This window comes from Vanacampus margaritifer, chromosome 8 (assembly GCF_051991255.1).
Source record: "Vanacampus margaritifer isolate UIUO_Vmar chromosome 8, RoL_Vmar_1.0, whole genome shotgun sequence".
NCBI classification, from domain to species: Eukaryota; Metazoa; Chordata; class Actinopteri; order Syngnathiformes; family Syngnathidae; genus Vanacampus; species Vanacampus margaritifer.
The window spans coordinates 704,006-716,248 of record NC_135439.1 but is presented as its reverse complement, the minus strand read 5'-3'; the positions used below and the strand labels follow the sequence as shown (position 1 = coordinate 716,248).

The following is a 12,243-nucleotide window of genomic DNA, read 5'->3' as shown; positions in this document are numbered from 1 at the left end:
TGTATTAAAGGACGCCTGCTCCGATTCATGGAATGATGACTAAGTTCGACTGATTACAAAGTGCACCATCTAAGCATGTTTTTTGTTGTAACCTCAACCCGAAACTCATCCAAACCCTTTCCACCAAACCCGTGGTGTCCAAACCTGGTCCTGCAGGTTTTGGATGTTTGCCCGCTCCAACGTAACCTGTTCCAATGAACAGGATCGTTATCAAGCTTATGCAGAGCTTGCTGATGAGCTTCAGGTGTGTTAGAAACGAGAAACATCCAAAACCTGCAGGACTGCGATCCTGGAGGATACTACTACTAACGCCTAACACCTAAAAGTAAACCCACTGACCTTGACCTCACACTTTGAAATAGGGAAAATAAAATGAGATTTGTCTTTCCAGATTTCCAAACCAAGCATCAGTTGCACTCTAAAGTGCACTCGTAGAAGTGCAAAAGCAATAAAACGTGAATTACACACAGACCAAAAACATAACTCAGTGAATATTTCCTGGAAAGCGACGTGACTTTGACTCTTTTTACGGAGACATGCTCAGAAATTCACCTTGGCAAGTGACACTCTCATATCATGTTGGCAACAGAGTATGTCCCTTTTCTTCATTTTTATGTCTACCATTTTCAAATAAGATTGCTCGCAAAAGGAAATGTTGTAGCGACCGCTATGTAGCCAAACCATGGCATAACAAATCGTATGTTGGGAGTGAACGAATAGATGCACACTGTCTTGACCTTCACTGAATCAGAGGTTGACTCATTAGACCAGAGGTGGGCAATCTCGGTCCTGGAGGGCCGGAGTCCTGCAGGTTTTGTAGGTTTCTCACTTCCAACACAAGCTGATTCCAATCAACAGGATCGTTATCAAGCATATGCAGAGCTTGCTGATGAGCTGATCATATATCAGCTGTGTTGGAGAAAGGCAACACGCAAAACCTGCAGGACTGCAGCCCTCGATGCCCACCTCTGCATTAGACCGAACCCCTACCCTAAATCCAAGTCATTAGCTAAGTAACCTGAATGAACCCCGACCTCTAAAGCTTAACCCCCTTAACCTCCTGATCTTACCCTGTAAACCAGTGGTGTCCAAACTCGGTCCTCGGGGGCCGGTAGTCCCGCAGGTTTTGGATATTTCTCTCCTCCAACACAGCTGAAGCTCATCAGCAAGCTCTACTAAGCCTGATAACAATCCTGTTGATTGAAACAGGTGCGTTGGAGCAGGGAAACCTCCAAAACCTGCGGGACTACCGGCCCCCGAGGACCGAGTTTGGACACCACTGCTGTAAACCATTAACCACTAACCTTAGCCGCTAATCTGCCCCCTTCATACGGCTTCTCAAATCAAAAAAGTTTCATCCAAACAGACATGTTTGGAAGTCCAAAGGTCCTTTCAGTACATGAGTTCCCTTCAACTTTGCCTTTGGAGCTCAAACGGGAAGACATTTGCGTGTCTTCTTCTTTTCTAGTTGGTCTTAATAAAAAAAAGATGAATTCAGCAGCCCTGATCTCTTTTAGAGCAACGTCAGTGTGCGAAAGGTTGCTTCCCTCTGCAGAATCCTGGAGGGATTTGCCAGAGCAGGCCGGGGAGTTCATCCAACCTCCTAATCAAAATCTTCTTTGCCCCCCCCTCGCCGGGTGACAGCCGGCAGTCGCAAGTTGCTGATTCCAGTTGCTAGCGGTTAGCGCTGAAGAAAAGCCCCCAAGATCATTTCTCCCGCCCATTGATTTGCTTTGCGGGTGGGAAGCTTTCCGGAGCGCCGCGTTTCTCCGAGCGGCACGTAAATTATGGACAGCTCGGGGGGGGGCAGGATTGCCTATCGAGCGGACGAGCAAACGGCCGACAGAAGCGCCGTTTGTCTTCCGCGTTAACAATTAACCAGCGTTGACCCGCTCTGGCGCTTTAGCTCGCATTTCTTTTTTTTGGTCGATTGTCTTTGCTTCAGCACTAATAAGGCGACTTGACTTTTCACGTATTCAACGTCCTGTTGCCGGCATTTTCCGTCTTGTATTGATTGTCAAAGAAAAGATGCAGCCAACCTGATCTAAAAACCTCCTGCTGTATGTCAAACAAATTGCACAAGATTGCTGTTGAAAAGGACAACTAAGGATCAGAAAATGTCAGCCCATTGGATTCCTTTTAAGGTTTCCACATTTGTTGAAAGGCCTAAAAAGTCACAGTACGTTTCAGATTACAACACACGCTAGTCATGTCTAGCATCAGCAAACTACATATCAAGATGCAAACTCTGAGGGAGAAAGTTGACCTTCGGCTCGAGTTACGTCATTCCCAAATAACGACAAAAAGTCCGTCAAATGACTTTTCAGTGATGAAAACATTTGGTGTCACATTGTTAGAAAAGAGCAAAAATCACATTTTTGGAATGACGTTGCTTAGAAAGGTTACTTTTGATGCATTAAGCGATTGTCTTTTAATTTGCTGCTTCTTTAATGAGACGTATCAAATCGTTCCACTTTGAAATATATCATCGAGATGTGTATCAAAATATTGTCTCAGGAGGAAATTGCACGTTTACAGTTCTGAGAAATTCATTAAAATGTATGTAAAAATGACACAAAAAGTCATCGCATCGTACTTCCTTGAACTGAGCCATAGCATTTTCAATCGAATCATAGTCAGCTTCTGAGTTGAAATGAGAGATTCGTTCCATGATTTGTTACGCACCCCAAGTATCGAAAATAGTGTATATACATACATATATATATATATATATATACAGTATTAGGGATGCTCTGATCAATTGGCCACCTGAGTTCCTGTTTGATTCAATCTAAGAATGGATGGATTTATTTTAAGGCATTAAACAGGACGCGTCGTCACAGGTTGAAAGCAACAGGAAGATTGTGTCCCTCCTCAAAGGCGTTAAATGAAAAGCGTCCCCGGCAATAATAACGAAAAGCCGCGTGGAGAATATCTTGACTGACTGATGAATGGTCACAGCGGGGAAAGCGAGGGGGCGCGTTTGTCACCAGACAAGTCAAAAAGCGCTTGTCGCAATCCGCGGTTAATGTGTGACTGCTGTCGGTTGACATAGCGGCAACACGTTACGTCACATGCTAACAAGGCCGACTCACATGGAATTTATCACCTTGGCAAATCCTGACTGCCGCAATTCCGTGGCAGCGTGAAAGATAAGTCTGCTATGCCGAGTGGCAAAAGTCCAGCTTGTAAAGCAGGGACCGCTCCCCACCAATTCCCCACATCGGAGTCATCAAAGTAGCAGTCCAGACTTTCCACAGTAGAACGAGTTGGAAGTGCACATAAAGGCTGTGTGTGACATGCTCACAACAATCGTGTTGTTCTTTTGGGCCTGAAGCTGAGGCAATAATGCCGATTTGATCAATGATAGGATATTAATAGTCTTTTAGGTCAGCATATATAAGTAGTTTAGCTTTCCACGTGGTTTCTCTGAGATACTGAAGCCAATGTGTTGAGTCACGAGTTGCGACTCACGACGGCGTTGTGACAAAATTCAGCAGGATTTAGAGAGAGAGAAAAGAAATGGGTAGAATCTGGATGGTAATCCATTTTTTGGGCCTACTAATCGGCATTTAGTAGCTTCTACTGACCTGCAGCACGGAGTGTCCCAGTGGGCTGTTTTCCGCCAGCTCAGCCTCGTAGTGACTCCTCTCAAACTTTGGCGCATTGTCGTTCTGGTCGGTGACGACCACCCTGAGCAGAGCGCTGCTACTCCTGGGCGGATTCCCGCCATCCGTCACACGGACACTGAGGTCGTACGAGTCCTTCTTCTCACGGTCCAGGTTTCCCATGACCACAAGCTGGGGCAGCTTCTCATCCGTGTCCACCGCCACCTGCAGTCCGAAGAGCTGCTCGCCATCCAGGCCCGGGCTCAGGGAGTACTCCGCCACCCCGTTGTTGCCGGCGTCGCGATCGCTGGCCATGGGGATGGAGAACAGGGCGCCCACGTGGGTGTTCTCCGGGATAGCCAAGGTGAGAATGGGCGAGGAGAACTGGGGCGTGTTGTCGTTGATGTCCACAACTTCGATACGGCCCTCGATGAGGCGAGGTCCCGATCCGATGCCTTTCACCATGTCGGTGATGGACACCTCGAACTCCAGGTAGCACTTGTCGTCCTCAAAGAGGTTGCGGCAGTCCCTGAGGGTCTCGCGGTCGATGGGGATCTCGGTGGTGTAGATGTCGCCCGTCTTGCCGTCCACGCGGAGGTAGGGCGAGCCCACCTCCAGCTTGTACAGGTGCCCGCTGTCGGGCAGCCCGCGGTCCGCCGCCAGACTGCCCACCAGGGTGTTGGGCGGCTGCTCCTCGGGGACCCGGTAGAGGATGTCGGAGGGGGCGGCAGCGCACCACGATAGCAAAGTTGCCGCCAGGCAGAGCAGGAATGGCCGCCTCGATGCCGCCATCACTCTGAAAGACAACAAGGGGGAGGATGCTTTTAGACCCGGGACCCTCGTCAGTGTACGCAACTACCACACTAAATACAATAATTAGTGATGCACTAAATATAAGGCCACCGAAAATTTTCAATTTATATTGTGCTTTGTTAAAGTGCTAATGCTAAATAGGCCTAAATGTTTTATAATAATATTGTAATTTTAATTAATTATAATAAATGCAATGATAAAAAAAATAAAAAATGGCGTCATTCTTTTTCTGCGTTTCGGTTTTCAGCCAAGCATTTCTCAGTTTTGGTTTCCAGTTTCGGCCCCAAAAATTCCTTTCCGTGCCTCCCGAACAATAATGATATGAAAATGTATTATAACATTACCGGCATTTACACACGTCAATCAGTAGGTACCAGCTACTTCCTAGCTAGATTGGTTAGGTATGCACATAACAGGTACATTATGCACCATTTATGTTAATCAGTAAGTACTAGGCAGTTCCAAGGCAGGTAGTAGATAGATACAGTACGTAGTGACTCTGTATGAACTCGGTAACTATGTACAGTATGTGTGTCAGTAGGTACAAGGTACCCAAAACTTGTTAAGCCTGTTGATCAGGGACGGACTGGGAACAAAATTCGGCACGGGAAAATATTCATTATCCGTCAACAACGGCCGTGACATGCGGCGATTAATATTCTGTGATTGCTGGGGGTGGTTGGTTGGTTAGCCAGGCTGCCAGGCCTATGCAGCACTGGGGGGGGGGGGGACCCCGGATAGGTCAGTACATGTGCTACATCCGAGGATGGTCGCAAGTCGGACTTTTCCGACTTCAAACCTGGAAGTGTGTACGGGAACTCGAAAATGTCACTTGCTAAGTCGGAAAAAAAAAGGAACCTGACTTGACCGACGGACTGCAAGTGACGTCATTGCAAAATGGCGACCCCCTTTGGAAACATAAAAAACACAATTGACTCGAGTATAAAACTATATAGCTTTCTTCATTCCTAAATATTCGACATAACTTCACGTAACAAAACGTAGGTGTATGCCGCTATCTCCCGTTGGTAAAAGAGCAGCAAATGTTCAGCCCGTTGCTGCCGGACGCTCGTGCCGACACGCCACTGTGACGCACGCACACTCACTTACAGCCAAACGTGCGTGCGCCTGTGTGTGCGTGCGCGCACGTTCTCCGAGAGCCGCCAAAGAGCGGAGTGATGGCCGAGACGTTTTGCGCTCTCGTCACCGTGGAAACGCCGCAATCACTCGTGTGTCATCTGATGAGGATTACGATGGGACGTAAGCAGTTATTTGTGTGATTCTTTCCCGTTCGGTGGTCGCAAACGACGCTGTTGACAATTCCTGCTGCTTTTGCCTGCTCGGCACATTTTTATGCGAGCGATCGTTGTCAATCCTACAGGTGATGTTACATTTAGTTTGGAATATTTCTAGTCGTGACTTTTAATGTGGCTGACTCTTCCTGCCGCTTGTTTGTCTGCTAACATCATACGCGTAACACACTATTCTCTTCATACATTTCAATCATTTCTTTCATTTGTAAAGACAATATAAAACAATATTCTTCAGTGTTGAATGGAAAGGAGGAGAAAGAAGACAAGTCTTATTGTCTTTGCCCCGCTTGTCCCCAGAGTTCAGTTACAAGGGAAAGTCTTGTAAAGCCATTTAAAAAAAACAACATAAACACACACAAAAAAAACAAAATAAAATTGCGCCAGCTCATTTCAGAGTCACTCACGGTTCTCAGTTTAAAACCTGATTTTTGACAATCGTAACAACAAAAATGACAATGGCATAATGTTTAATTTTCTTGAATAAAATGGATTTTGTCAATCTTTTAAATGTAATTTTGAATTGGATTCTTTGATTTCTTTATTAAAATGGTTCCATAAGTTGATTTTTACTGAATCACAACGCTGCATCAGTCTGGTCCTAAATCTTGTTTTTTTGTTTTTAAAGTTGTTGTTTTATGTTCTGTGTAATGATCTTGCTTTCTCTTTTTTCAAATCTCTTTTGAATATTCAATGGCGACGTTTTGTTATGCGCCTTTAGCATCATTTGCCGAATACTGTAATCTACCAATTTATAAAATGGCAACAATTTTCCCAAGTCATACTACACTATAACTTACACAAGACTACGGACTTCTTCTTCTACTTCCATTTGATGGTTGCAAATACTTTTGGTTCATTAGCGCCCTCTTCTTTAGCATAGATACTAGGGGAGAGCCATAAAATCGATTCTCATTTAGTACAATTCAGAATCGATTTTAAATGTCCCCAAATCAATTTGATTTCAATTGTTTGATACTGTCTTCCCTTTGTTTATGTGTGCCTTTATTGGGAGCGCTGTTCATGTTGTACCCGATTTGGCCACTTAGGGGCAGTGTGGTTCCATGCGGTCTAATACAGTTTAGTTGTAGCCACATTAGAGAGTAGAAGGAAAAAGTCCCGATCAAGTTATTCCAATAAAAGTCGGGGGGGGGGGGGGGGTTTGCAGCGAGTAGCGCACTGAGATTCCCACCCCTAACAGATACGTATGGCTATGAAGAAGGCCACCGGCGGTAATGCATGACTCCTTCTTTCTTATGACGGTTGGCAGGTGCGTTTGGTGCATTACCGCCACCTTATTAAACGGAGTGCATGCATGTGGTAGTCAGTAAACAAATCATTAAATGAAAGAAAAAGCCAAAGACTGAACACAAATAGCCCCCAAAAGAAGTAAGGTAAGAAATTGGACATCAAAACACAACATTGGTACTGCACTTCTGAAAATGTCTTCCAAATAAAAGTCAAATTGGTACGGCATGAAATCCTTCACTGAATTGAAAATCAATGTGAATTGTGCATGGAATCGGGCCCTACTGAATGGAATCAAATGGATTTTGGAAATGCGAATGGATACCCAGCAGCCCTACAACTAATACAAACGAAGAATGCCTTGCAAGAGTCACTCCGGAAAAGACGACTTACAAAATGGTGGCACCAAAACAGGAAGTCGGAGGCAGCGAAGCAAGCGTGACAGTCTGGACGAGTTATTAGCAATTAGCAAGACGATCGCAGCCACAAATGCTTTCCACACTCGCCAGGATATTTGAAGGGGAAAAGCTGACTCGGCCGCAAAACATCATCAAAGAGAACAGGAAGTCAAACATAACAGATCTTTGATATTCATTCATGATCAACGGATTTGCGTCACGTAAAATGCGGCTGACGATTCCTGCTGCTGACCACTTTGTTTATGTAAAACTGCAATTTCTCAATTGTCGGATGATCCTTGTCAAGTATGCAATGCTACTATTAGCAATGAGCTAACAGTCTTTCTCAAGCTTTATTTTGAGTGTGGGAAAGTGAACCACACGCACACGCACACTAGCATGTGAACACACGCACACGCACACTAGCATGTCAGCCGGGAGCATGTGAACGCCGCGGCAGGAATTTGGTGAAATCTCTCGACAGTCAAAACAAACTTCTCATGCCCTCAAAAGACAAAAGTCACAAATGTCTCAGCATGCGCGCGTCGCAAAAGTTACACAACACAAAATGGACTCAATGCGTATGTTAATGCTTGTTTTCATCACATTTGTGACAAGTGGTGGTTGGGCGTAAAATAACAAAAAAAGTTGCTGCATTTTCAAATGTTTGATCAAATTTAGTGTTTGACAATGTTTGACCTGTTGGCCACTCTTTGTTAGTTTGTTTCCAATTTATTCTTTGCCATGTTTTTGTTGTACTTTAGTCACCATTTTGGTTTTGTGACTACTTTGTTGTCATGTCAACAAAAGACAAAAGCGACGCAGTGTTGTGTAAAAGTCCAGCTGCCACTAAAGCGTGTGTAACATTTACATGTGTAAGGAGTCGCACGGCTCTCCTGCTAAGTGTGTGTCTGCAAAGCACAAAAGACACACAACAGTGTGTGTGCGTGCGTGCGTGTGCGTGCGAAACCTGACCATCAAGTACATCCAGTTCACACACAAACAAGAACACACATGCACAAAAGGTGCTTTTATGTTTTCATCATGTTCATGTGCGTGTGTTTTTATGCTTGTGTGTGTGTGTGTGTGTGTGTGTGTGTGTGTGGTCCAGTCAGGGCGCACGACAAAAGGGATTACGCTAATGACTCTATTCACATGCTATTGTTTGATGCAGATTAACACACACACACACACGCACGGCTCCTGGTGTGTGTGTGTGTGTGTACGTGAAGCTCACCATCCACTTTGGCTTTTGCATTCTGCCAAAATGCGCATGAAAATTTCAGTACAAAAACGATCACATGTTTTGATTCCAATCAATGAATTTATTGATCGGGAGGACATTCCGAGCTGTGAGGCAGACGAGCTAACCGCCATTCCGAGATTTGATTAGCACCTTTCAAATAAATAAATATCAAGGAATATTTCGAAGGAAAAAAAGTGCAGGGGCGTAATTGATTTCTTCAATTGATTTGTGGCAGCATATTAGAGGCAATTTCTCCACTAAAAGCTTTTCAACTTGATTGTATTAGCAGCAACTGCGTCATGTCAAAGTGCACTTTGAATAAAAATCCACATTTGATGGGATCCGATCTCATTGTGATTTGCACTCGGCCAGTTGCGTCCGTCACGTGGCGTCGACTGTCTCGCCGGCGGACAAAAAAGTCATTCATTCATTTGGGACGTGCCGACGGACGGCGATGGCCGCCCGCCATTTGCCGTTGGAATGAAGGATGTCCACTTCCTGGACGCCTTTGAGTCGCAATCTGGGAGACAGCCCACACCTTGCGTTGACGGGTGTCAGCAGAGGAAATATCCTACAGACGTGCGTGCGTGCGTGCGTGCGTGCGTGCGAATGTGTGTCAGGAGGTTGACGGCCTCCGCCACAGGAAAGAGAAGGAGGTCAAAGTTGAGTAGGACGGGAACGTGCGCTCTGTGCATGTAAATAGTCTCAAGCCAAACCCTCCTTCATTCAGGCGCATCCTCGCTCCTCCCGGCAGAACCGGAGCGACCGGATTCGCCGCCTCTCTCACACACGCGCGCACGCACGCACAAACTCCAAACACGCTTATGAGAGAGTCAGTGTCTTTCAAGGACAGATTTTGAAGCATAACAAAAGTTTTGAGGGCCGATGTCGGAATTTATTTAAATTGCCTTTTATTCTTATCATTTTTTTAAAATGATTTCTGCCAATAAATCATCTATTGAGAGGCTTGAAATAAAACAGAAACTAATGCATCCAAATGAGAATGTATAGAGTAAAAAAAAAATATTCTCATCAATAATAATAATAAGAATTAAAGTGAATTGAAATCACTTTAATTCTTCTTATTTCTTTCTGAGATGCTAAAAAAAAAAAAATGCAAAAAAGTTTCCCAGCATGTGAATCCTGCTGGAAATGTTCAAATATTAAGTTTCCCAGCTACAGTCCAACGCTAAAAAAACAAACTCGTTTTGTGTACGTCTCGTTCATATCCTCAAAATGATGCAACATTTTCCTAACTGAATTCTGGAGCAAATGTACAGACTTTAGGAAACGACTTAGTCATAAATGGAATGGCTTTACTACATGTTATTTTACGCATTATTGTTGAAACTAAATCACAAGAATTGGAGGCTTCATCACACAACAAACTTAATAGAAGAAAAAATGGACGTGGCAACAATTTCTTACTTCAGGGATCCCCCAGGCCTCTCTATATGTTTTGCCACAAGGATATCCAAGGCTTTAATTCTTATCATTTCTAATATAACGTTTGCGACTAAACTGCATTTTTGGAGGCTTGAGTATACTCAATTACGCACCGTTTTTTTCTCTACATGTCTCTTGGTGGAAAATTTTCACATTTTAGAGGTGAAGATGAACAAACTTTAATTTGTATTATTTCTAACATCCCTTTCCGAGGCTTCAAACAACACTCCAAATGTTTTCAGAGGAAGTGAAACCCCACCCACTAAACAGCCCCTCCCCATAGTTTCGTGCATATGTTTTCAGTGCTTTCCAATCCGACTTGAGTGCTTTCATTCTTATCATTTCTATGAAATGGCGTTTCCGGAGGCTCAAATATGCTGTCAAAAACACTTCAAATTTTGACGTATCCTAGTGAACACATACTGACTTAAGGGGTGCCAGATACCCTCCCAAGCCCCCTTGCTTTGAAAAGCGACTCTCTAGCATCCCCCCGGAAAATTAGAAAACATCCGCGCTTGCCACCAGCACCTCCGATTGATACGAAATCGGGCTCGCATGTTCATCGCGACAGGCCGCACGGAATTCACGCATAGTCAACATCGCTGATGATGCAAACAAAGACGCTTTTCACATCTCGAGACAGATAACAGGGAGTGACTGCTTTAATTTGTATTATTTCTAATATTATATTATTGTCGTATTGAAATCACACAAGACCTTTGGTTGTTGGCCAGTTGGGTTCAATTTTTTTTGGGGGGGGCAGTTCCAGGCAGAGGTCCAAGCAGAACCCTCTCTGGGACTCATTCCTCTTGGCTCACACCCACACTGTAACGGGGAGCGGATGTGTGGACCCGGTCGACCGGCGGGCCTCGACTGAAGCTTGTCAAAATTGAACTCATCCTGTCCGGTCGCTCACAAAAACTTGTGACCACAAAGACTTGTTCTTTCGACAGTTTCTGGACACGGTGGCTAAGACCCCAAAATGGAGTCCAGCAGAGCCCAATCAGCACCACTGCTGGTGTCAGGAAGGTTCTATTGGATTCTGCTAGACGGCGCTCGATACGGATCGATGCTGCTATGAGTGCAATGAAGGCGGAAAATGAACACGATTGGATTTCACTTGCACATGATCCAACTGGACAACAAGTGTTTGCAATCGCACCGCATCCTCCTTCTCCACTTTTCTTTGCTGAAACTCATCGGAACGTCTGCCAATGTGGTGAAGTCGAAACATGAGCGCGAATGTGATGAAGGAGAGCAGGTGGAAGCTGCTTCACGTCCTACCTGGAGCGTATGAGCGGCGCCGAGCGGTGGCCCAGTTTGGAGAGCTCCGGCCCGGCTACAGGCTCCGCTCGTCGGCGGCGTCAGCTCCGGGTGAAGGAGGCTTCGAAAAAGAAGGAAAAGGTGATAAAAATCCACTCGAGGGAAGAACGAAAAGCACTTGAAATCCAAACGAAGCCAAGAGAATATTCCTCTCACAATCAAGTCCACTTTTTGCCAATGTCGTGACCGGTTCGGTTCGGTTCAGTTCGGTTCGGCCGTCCGCATCACGTCCCAGGTTACGCTAGGAAGGAGGTGGCGGAGGAGGTTCCGGTTCTTTGGAGTAAGAAGTGGACGCCGTACATTAAAAAAAAAAAAAAAAAAAAAAAGATGTTGGGAAGTTACAAAAAAAGGCGGAGGGAGAAAAAGAAGATACGAGAAAGAAAAAGCTCCTCTTTGATGCACTGCGTCCGATTCGCGGCGCCGTCCGTTGCTGTCCTGGTCCGGCTCGGCTCGGTTCGCTCTCTGCTTGCTGCTGCACTGGCGCCCGCCTGGTGACAAACTGAAGCCGAGCTCGCAACTACTCGCTCGCTCGCTCGTGCTGTGAGGAAGTGAGTGAGTGAGTGTCTCTCCACCACAGGGACGGGAGGGGGCTGAGGTCCGGGAGGGTGGGGGGGGGGGGGGGGGGGAGCTCCCTCTATTTTATACCACTTTTATTCCAAATAAAAACATATTCCGACTGTTTTTCATCGCGCTTTGAAAGCTTTTGGAATGATTTGCTTGTGAAGGGACATGCAGAGCCACGTGACACATCCACCTGCTGACATCATTGCCCCACACGACTCCCCACAACTTCCACTTGGGATATATTTTATACATCTTTTCCGACTACAGTAAATAAAAATCATTTTCTT

General features: G+C 45.3%; 1 protein-coding gene across 2 annotated transcripts in view; it reads right to left on the bottom strand.

The window, feature by feature from the left end:
* The window catches only part of LOC144056061 (protocadherin-1-like), a 97,720-nt gene extending 85,795 nt beyond the window's left edge, over positions 1-11,925 (bottom strand). Inside the window, exons 1-3 of one of the 2 annotated variants that reach the window (XM_077572440.1) lie at positions 11,549-11,925; positions 11,354-11,453; positions 3,591-4,404 (exon numbers count right to left, since the gene is read on the bottom strand). In XM_077572440.1, the coding sequence (XP_077428566.1) occupies positions 3,591-4,400 (810 nt within the window). In that variant the 5' untranslated portion in view covers positions 4,401-4,404; positions 11,354-11,453; positions 11,549-11,925. Of the gene's footprint in view, positions 1-3,590; positions 4,405-11,353 lie in introns of both variants that reach the window. The other variant, XM_077572441.1, reaches the window with a different exon arrangement.
* Positions 11,926-12,243: the final 318 nt, after the last annotated feature.